The sequence below is a fragment of the Elgaria multicarinata genome, chromosome 1 (assembly GCF_023053635.1).
Source record: "Elgaria multicarinata webbii isolate HBS135686 ecotype San Diego chromosome 1, rElgMul1.1.pri, whole genome shotgun sequence".
In the NCBI taxonomy this organism is placed as follows: domain Eukaryota; kingdom Metazoa; phylum Chordata; class Lepidosauria; order Squamata; family Anguidae; genus Elgaria; species Elgaria multicarinata.
In genome coordinates this window covers 182,094,154-182,103,600 of record NC_086171.1, presented here as the reverse complement: position 1 = coordinate 182,103,600, position 9,447 = coordinate 182,094,154, and the positions used below count along the sequence as shown (strand labels likewise).

At 42.1% G+C, this 9,447-nt stretch overlaps 1 protein-coding gene across 5 annotated transcripts in view; it reads right to left on the bottom strand.

Moving 5' to 3' along the window:
• Window positions 1–7,137: 7,137 nt before the first annotated feature.
• Window positions 7,138–9,447, bottom strand: part of CBFA2T2 (CBFA2/RUNX1 partner transcriptional co-repressor 2) — a 102,796-nt gene continuing 100,486 nt past the window's right edge. For 3 of the 5 annotated variants that reach the window (XM_063145029.1, XM_063145038.1, XM_063145062.1), the window contains exons 10-11: window positions 8,538–8,728; window positions 7,138–7,505 (exon numbers count right to left, since the gene is read on the bottom strand). In XM_063145029.1, coding sequence (XP_063001099.1) covers window positions 7,215–7,505; window positions 8,538–8,728 — 482 coding nt within the window. In that variant the 3' untranslated portion in view covers window positions 7,138–7,214. The remainder of the gene's footprint in view (window positions 7,506–8,537; window positions 8,729–9,447) is intronic. The other 2 variants (XM_063145046.1, XM_063145054.1) reach the window with 1 other exon arrangement.

Below are 9,447 nucleotides of genomic sequence, written 5' to 3'. Positions count from 1 at the left end.
TGCCTGTTTGCATTCTCCTTCCCTCTTTATTGTTTACTACAACTTATTAGATTGTAAGCCTATGCGGCAGGGTCTTGCTATTTACTGTGTTATCTGTACAGCACCATGTACACTGATGGTGCTATATAAATAAATAAATAATAATAATAATAATAATAATAATAATAATAATTTAATCTCACCGGGGTTAGATACCACCTCCATATAATCTTTTAATAATTTTCTTTTATCCTCACAGACATACTTCTCAACACTCTTTGTTATTCCTTCCCAGCTCTGACAAGTCAGTTTCCCAAATCATCTTGCCAGTCCTTTCTGTCTCCCCCTTTTCAACTAATATTCTATATATTTCACTCGTTAACCCTTTTATTAATTTATTTTCCCCTTTCTCAATTTCTTTTTTTAAGATCAGCTGCTCAAATTTTGTAGTCACTCTACACTCTCCATTGTTCTAATTGAAAATAATTTAACCACGTTAAGTTTCTCTCTTTTAATCTCTCCATTAATTCTTCTCAAGTTCTCATCTTTCCTAGCCAATCTTTTAACTTCATTACTTTCCTCTCTATTAAACTTTTCCCCAACTTATCTTTTAAGTTTCCCGGAAAATTCCGCAACATTATCACTGGTGATATTGGGGAAATACTTGAAAGTAAATCCTTTTTGGATACTCGCCATATTTCCCAGTGATTTTTTTAAAAGGGGGTTCTCTATTTCTTCCCCCCATTTCTTCCCCCCATTCTCTAAAATATATATTTTCTAATTTCCAATCTGTATCTTCTCTCTTTCTATCTTCCAACCAACTTAAATCTCCTAATCCTATCATACTTTCGACCACATGTCTCAACCTATTAGCTACGTAAGCTGTGCCATAGATTCATATAAATAGATTCTAAGGATAACCCTTTAGTTTTCAGTCCAAAATATTCCCTAGCATAGAAATACTGTAGGTAGCAGTAAAAGAGGGCAAGTTGGGAGGCTGGGTTGTCCCATACAGCAAGATTATCCTTGTACACTGAGGCTTCTCCCCTTTTCGGTGGTGGTGGTGGTGGTTCTTTGAAAGTGCTCTGTCAGAAAATGAAGACACCCTTCCAGTGGAGGTTGCTGGCTCCAACGTCAGTGGAGTGGTAAATCTGTTCCAGGTTTCATTCAGAACTCTAAAGACGTTTGGATAGCTCCTTTAGTGTTCTGATTGGTTCTAACTGAAACCCAGAGTGGATTCACCACCCCACTGACATCAGAACCACCAGCTCCCACTGCACTCCTGTTGCAATGGTTTTTAAATGTGTGAAATGATTAATATTGTATTGCCACATTTCAATGTTGGCTGTATTAGAAGACTACTTTTATTATTTTGTTCTTGCACTTTATGACTATATTGAATTTTTTGCTGCAAGGCATGCTGGGATGATAGTTGAAGACCGGTGTAAAAATAATAAATTATCATTATGGATGTACTGAGGCTCTTTAAAATTGTCCTAATTCTCAACAGTGCAGTTGTTCAAGCTAGGTATTAGGATTGAGGCTAAATCCTTGAGATGGTCACATTATAGGCAGGTCCTAATCCTCATGGGGGGATTAGGAAAGTTAGAATTTGCTAATAAGATAAATTATGCAAATCAACTGCTAAATTATTCAAATGGTGCTTCTTTTCCTATTTGTGCCGACTTAAAATATAGCTTCATCTTCAAAATGCCCAAAGAAAATGTACAATAAAATATGTATTTTATTGGTGTTGAAGTAATATATTGCACTGAAAAGACTATAAATTACCTAGATTAACAGTTTTATATTGCCAAGGCAGATCTTAAACTTTTTTTATTAAAAAGAAAATTATTCTAAGTTCTCTGCATATGAAGTCAGAACAAATTATGTACTGTATGTCAGTGAGAGATATACAACTACAATTTCACTTAAACATCCTCAGATTGGATATGCTTTATTCTGGAGTCAATATTTGAATTTATGTAGGATTGCCCCCATGCCGATTTATTTGTTGCAAGCCTGACCAGCATGCATCTTAAAAATTGTTAAGTTATCAGACCTTTTCTTCTGCTCTAGAAGAACACACTAGAAAAGTATCTCATGGTGACTTAGCTCTGACATGGGTATATTGCCTCACTTTCCCAGCATTCCAGTTACTAATGGATACCATGAATTCCATAGACTGACTGTCATTGACTAGGTTCACACAACATGGCAACCCACACTCAAGATTTTGGGTGGGTTATCATTGAACTGTGGGTTGTTGAACCATGAGTATTGTATTGTATGAATCCAGCCGAACAACCCACAGTTCACAACCCAACAACAAACTATGGCTTCTCTTTGTAGGCTGTTTGTGGTTAATGAACAACTGTTTGTTAGCGCAGCTGGGTTCACACAATGCAACAACCCACATTTTAACAACAATGCATGGTTCAACAACCATGTTTCCTCACTTCCAGATGAGTTAGAAACTTGAAATTTGGCACGCTGATAGGGCTGGCTGTACAATGTACCAGAAAAATCTAAAAACATGAAAATTTGGGTTTTAAGTATTTTTAAAGAATTTAATTTAAAAAATAGGTTCATGCCTACAACTCCCAGCATGCCTTGAGCAAGAAGCCAGACTTATTAGCTTTTAGTAGCTATAGTGTTTGGGCATGTGGCTGCTGTGTGCCTTTCACAACCCAGACTCCTAGGGTTGGTCTCGAGTAGTCAACCCAATTCCACATAAAAGGAAACAACCCACATAAATGGGCTGCATCCATTTGCGGTGTCTCCTCTAACACAGCATGTGTGCTTTTAAAATCATAACTAGATAAAACAGTGTGGCTTTGATACGCCAAATTCTGAACATGCTCAAAGGCACCCCGTCCTGATATCGCTGTTTGCTTAGAATCTGGGGGAAGTGCATGTGTGGCCTTCGCTCTTAAGAGGGAGGAAAGCAGGAAAGGGAGGCGCTCTGTGCATGCCCAGAAACAGGACCAATGAAGGGGGCAAGTGCCCAGGCCAGCCGCAGCACTTCAGTACAGGGTCCTGATGGAGCACTTGGTGGGCGAGAAGCACAGATTGAGAAAGTCCCAGCAAGTCTTGGCCGGAGCTGGGCACATTCACTGACAGATGCTTTCCTCCCCTCCTCAGTGATGCTGCTCCTTGATGCTTTATTGAGAAGCAGCATCGGCAAGGAGGACGGAAGCGCCTCTCAGAGGATGCAGCCACTTGTGGGCTGCCAAAGGCATACTGGAAAGTGTACTGGCATGTAGAGTGGCTGATTTAAAATAAAGCCTGGGTTAGCAAACCAGGTCACTATCTCTTAATCCTAACTCAGCTCCTACCTGACTTTTTCCATCTGTCACTAATCCCACCCGCCATTCCATTCTAGCCTCAGCTATCCATCATTCCTCCATTCACACTTCTCTTTCAATGGTATAATCAGGCTTTTACATAAAAATCAAAAACTTTATTCAGTAATTCCTTTATCTGTCCTGGAATGTTGTGGTTTACTTATGACCGGGGGGGGGGGGGGGAAACACAGCATAAAAAAATCTCAAGTTAAAAGGCCTTGGGAAATTTAAAAGAAAAAAAATCACTTGGCTCTTAAAAGCCATTAATGCAGTCACTAGACAAGCCTGCCTGGGAATAAGAAGTAGGGTGTCACAACTAAGAAATGCCGCTCTCCAGTTGTCTCACACCACACCTCAGATGGTAGAGGCCTAAGCGTACACCTACAGCTCCCAGCATGCCTTCGGCGGGAGGGAAGATTTATTAGGCTGTGGCAGCCATCATCTGGTAGTGGCTCGCCATCCTGGGCCTGAAGGGAGAGCGCCTGGGGCCTGCTGCCTCAGTCACTAGGCACCATCGGGAGCAGTAGGGGAAGAGGGTGTAGTTCTGAGGCTGTCGCAGACAGCAATGGCCAAGTTAACCACCAGTCAGTCAGCCTGCTGGCTCCCTCGTGGCCTACCTACAGGCATCGATTGCACAGTGCAGCATGGACTGGCTCAGCCAGACTTCCCTTCCCGTGAGCCTCAGTGGCAGGACTCCCTTGAGCAAGCTGGCACCGCGGCGAATGGCATGCCAGGGGTTGTGGTTTTTGTTTTCTGTGAGAGCAAGGAAAATCATGGCAACACCCCCATGTGTCAGGAGAGAGAAGAAACAAATTTAATTTCTTTTGAAGTTACATCACAGGTCTAGCACCGACCTACCTTGCAGGGTTGTTGTGAAGGTGAGAGAGGTAAAAAAAAAAGAATTTAATTTGTTTAAAAGTTAACTCACAGGCCTAGCATCGGCCTACTACTTTAAGATGATTAGCTTAGAATCATAGAATAGTCGAGTTGGAAGGGGCCTATAAGGCCATCGAGTCCAACCCCCTGCTCGATGCAGGAATCCACCCTAAAGCATCCCTGACAGACATATATCTTAGGGGGCCCAAGCAATGCCGGGTGTATCAGCTAGCATTCTATATATTAAAAATGAAGACAGGTGTTGTAAGGTGAATATAGTCTTTTTATTGACTACTGTGAGTAGAACAAACTAAATACATCTGTAACAGTTTGGGTTCCTTTATACAGTACATTAAATAAGTTATGCACATGAAATAGGTAACAAAAATTCCTAGTATAGAATCAAATGACAAAAAATATATATAGAAGTCGGAATCCATGAAGTCTTCCCATAGTGGAATTTCACATTTTTCAAAAAAATCGTTTTAAAAGCATGACTGGTAGTATTTAACCTATGTACATTAATGTATTTGTCTCTTAATACACAGAAAGCCATTGTAGTTGCATGTTAAGTTATGGAAGACTGTCTCTATATTTACACACAATTTCAGAATGCCAGCGCGTGCTCCCATTCCCTCACTCATTCATTATTCTTTGGAGCTCTTCTTGTAGGATTCCATTCTTTCCAGAGAATTAGGTGGCAATTGGGATTTATAAATGAATAAGTACTTCCAGCACCAAGCTTAAATGAATATCTCCATGCCTGAGAATATCACAGAGACCAGTCTGGTTAATTCGCTGCAGCACAAGAAAAGATTGTGAATTTAACTGAGCTTTTTTTATAAAAAAAAAAAACACTCAAAAGTTCTCTATATAGCATGTAAAGTTCTGCATCAAACAGAGGTGGCCAATAAATCAGGATATTTTGATAACTTCAGAACGCTGATCCTCGTTCTCACTGATCGATAAGAATTCAAGACTTCCCTCTTTGGCAATCCATTACTAGGGGATGAGTTTCACATATGATTATGGGTGCTTTTCTCCATATAGTTACATCTCTGGAGACATGTAACACGTGAATCGGGGGGGGGGGGAAGCGGGAGGGGGGGAATTTACTGCTCCAAAGCAGTAAATTATTTGACTACATAACGCCAAATCGTGTTATAACATTATGTGAATTTATGTGCTCGTCCTCCTTCCTCTACACTCTCAATTTCCTAATTTTTGATTTAGTAACAAAGCAGAATTTGCTGTTACATTTTAATTCGCCAAAACATGCTTTCGCTGTTAAACCTCAAAGTGTGAGAGAAAATCCAAGCACAAGGGTGTTTTTCACATGATATATAACAATCCTGACAACCTTTCAAAAGGGAAGCTTTCTTAGGTAGTTACTCCTCTAGAAGGTAAAGTTGATGTGAGTTTGGAAATGTGTCAATGCATCGCCCAGTGCTTTGTTATTGGCTAAAAGCAGTTCTCCCTCCCTCCCTCCCTCCCTCCCTCTCTCTGTGTGACCATGAAAGCTAAGTTTCTATGTGTGGTTTTCCTGGTTTCTGCCATTATTATTAACTTTGATCAGGTGCTTATAACTAACCATGCCATTTATGGGCAGTTTTGCATGCTTAAGATGGAGCATCACAACTCACTGGATTTAAATATTCCTCAAGTATCCTCCTAGAGCAGAGGTGGGCAACACTCAGGCCGCAAGCCATGGAGCACTGTGAGGCCCACAAGGGTGGGAGCAAAATGGCTCCAGGACCCCTGAAGTTGCAAACCTCTGTTCTAGAGGCATGCTTTAAAATGCAACAATGGAAATAGGCAGGTTGCTAAAGATATAATGAGTAGATCTCAGAACCTTCGTTAAGGTGCCACAATGTTTTCAACATATGGAACCCTTGGCTGGAGCCAACAATTTAAAAACATATATGCTTTAGAGAAGAAAAAGAATTCCATGTGGCCTGAGATGTTTGTGAAGGTTATTCAATATGACCTTAACCTTTAGTTTAGCAAACATGCTTTAAGAGATTAGGGTACAAATGACCTATTGGAATAATGCATGTGTGGTGTGCGTCTGTTAATGTATGCATTTTTGAAACCTCAGACAACATATTTAAAGCCAACTCCTCCTTTGCAGAAGACGAGCAAGGAAGAGTGACAGAGTTGGGATAACAAAATATACCAATTTATTTTGGGGGAAAGAGCAGCAAGCCATTTCACAAACATCTTTGGATGCCCCATTTCAATCTGTGAAGGCCCACAGATGCATTCATAAGCAGCCTGCCCCCAGAACTTTAAAGGGACTAGAATGGGTCAAGTCTGATGGCTTGTGAGTCATTTCATGACGTCCTTTTAGAGCCTTCTTTTAGTAAACTAGGGTGGCATCCTTCTGCCTCCCCCTTCCCCGCATGTATCCAGATTGAAAGAAGTGGGGTGGGATCAATAAATAGTCTTAGATAGGGGAAGGGGTGGAAATAAATAGAACTGACAACCAGGCATCTGCTTACATCTCATTTCACTTGACGCAGTTTTGCCTGAGAAAACACCTGCTCTATCCCACAGTTTTGTTGAAGCTTAGAGCTACTGGGGGTGGGGGTGGGGTTTTTTAAAGCTTAGAGTCACAGTTGTCCAGATTTTACAGGGGAAGAATCTGAATACCCAGTGGAGAGAAGATGCTGCTCAGGCAACCCTGATTTGTGTTAAAAATGAAGAAGAACCTCCTCATTACAAGCTTCGAGTGATAACAACAATGGAGCGACTCTTTGAGAAAGTTCAGGTAAAAACCAAACAGGCCAAAGTCCTTGGGATTCCAGGAGATCAGGGAGACCTTTCTGAGATCCCAATATGGAAGGCTAACATGGACTCCTAGAAACAACATCCTAATGATACGAAAAATGCCCCAGTCAAATGAGTGTGAGTGCTGACACGCTGGAGTACCAACTTTTGACAAGGTTTTGAGGAGTTTATTTTTTTAAAATGTAGAAAACTAATAAAATGTGCTGAACGCCGTCTTCTCTTTTAGAGCCCATTCGAGTCTATTGCTGTCACAGAAGCTGGAGTAGACGATCGCGAGGTGGTAGCCGAGGATTTCTCTAGAGCTGGGCTGGCTATCCCGTCGACTGTTTTTAGGGTGGCTGCCGCAGGCCGTCCCGCTGGTAAGGGGACTGGTTTGATCTGGCTGTGTAAGCCCTGCCCACAGATTCGATGGTGCCTCTCCCAATCTTTGTGCTGGCAGAAGGAGCCACAATAGCGAGCAATGTTGCACCCACTGCATGTCTCGCTGGCTTTGCGGCCACAGTTCCAGCAGCTCTGGAAAACCAAAGAAAGAAAGGACAGCTCTTTAAATAACACTCTCAAATAAACAGCTTGGGTCTTGTTTATTGTTTCAAGGGGGATGACCAAGATCTCCAGGGAAAAGCTACACAAGATACTGTTTCGATTTGCAGGCACTGGTGGTGAGAAAACTGCATCGATGCCTCAGGAATTTAAATAGCTTGCCAGACTTTATCGCATGGCAGACTGTTTCTAACTCAACCCAACTGAAGCCGTCATAGCAGGATATCAAACAACCCCATAGGCTGAACAACGGATATTTCTACAAAGCTGATGAATATAGCAATCCGTACAAGCCACACACCCTCCCCCCACTCACACATACCCTCCTGCCACTAAGATAACATGAACACTTCATAAGCAACCTTCAACCATACAGTAGCTTAAATAGACAAATTTTAAAGTTTTTTTCTGCTAGCCTATCCCAGGGTATAGGTTCCAACTTACAAGTGCAACAGATTTGCAATGACTGGTAGATGGTCACAGAATGCAGGGCAGGAGGATTGGCCTGCTACACCTGGGTGTTCATGGCACAAAGCAATATGGGGTGGGGGTGGAGGTCAGTTCTCTTGTGATGAAGCATTTTCTACATTTGCCTTCATTCATCTGTGTTTCACCAACTACCAACGTTCTGCGAATCCAGCAGGCGGCAGCCTCGCAAAGCTGAGAACCTTCTGACCTCATTGCTGACATTGGGCAACTGTTCCCACACAATGGAGATCAGCAAGGTGTGCAAAAATGGCAGGTCTCAAACGCCTGGTGCACTGCCACAGGCTAGAAGGTCCTATCAAAGAACCTGGATTAGTTGCTTGCTGGTGAGAATTCTCTCAAAAAGATTGCTCGGGTCAGTCAAGGTAAGTAGAAACCCCGTTTCAAGTCAACCAGAACAAAAACAAACAAAGCAGTGATGAATCCTGAAAAACTGTCTCGATGTACTCTTTAAGATTTTGCCTTCAGATTTTCCCACGCCCTCCCAAGACGGCTTGACAGATTCCCTTGGCCCCTCACCTCTGTGGACTCTTCCTGCTCATTAATCACTAGGAAAGCATCTTCGGTAGCCTGGCGCTTTGCATCTGCAATGGTCTGCTCCATTCGGGCCCTCTCGGATGCAATCATTTCAAATGCCTTCTGCTCAGCCTCGGCTACAGCTTTTTGGACTTCAGACATGGCTTGGCGCTTCACCTCATTCACAGCTTCTTCTGAAGGAAAACAAAGCCTCATCAAACGGCTTTATATGGGAGGGTAAAGTACAGCTTGGAATAGTAGACAGCCTGCAGTCAGTGGAGTAAAAAAGCACAAACCTCGCATATACTTCCGTCTGACTTGTGACCATGCTACTGAAATGATGGTCAACTTTTAATGTCCAATTTAAGTCCATTGGCATTCTGCTCCATCACTTAAATAACATGCTGATTATTACATATATTCTGCAAACCTTCCTGCAAGGGTCTCAAACAGCATGTATTGGGATACTTTGAAGCTTTGGAACTAGGTGCACTATAAATCAAACAAAATACACTGAGATAGTTATCCTACTAATGAACTTGGCAGTACATTCAGAAAGTTATGGATGCTATTTGGGGAAATCAAGCAAGATAGAAGAAGGTCTCTGGAATCAGTGGAGGCCCTCTAGCCTTGCAAAATAGCACTGGCTCTCCCCAGATACTCAGAAGACAGGCAAGCTAGAGGCATACTGGTGTCAAGCTACCAGCCACCTAGTGCACAGGTGCTAGACATGAACTGGCATGAGAGAGAGGATCCAGCCGCGTTAGGTTGAACAAGGAGTGGGAAGATATTATAAATAAACAAATAAATAAATCCTCATCTTCCCTTTACATCACTTAGGCTGAGAATTACTGTCTTGCCCAAGACTATTCAGAAAGGTTCACAGAGAAGCGGACATTCAAATCTGGGTTTC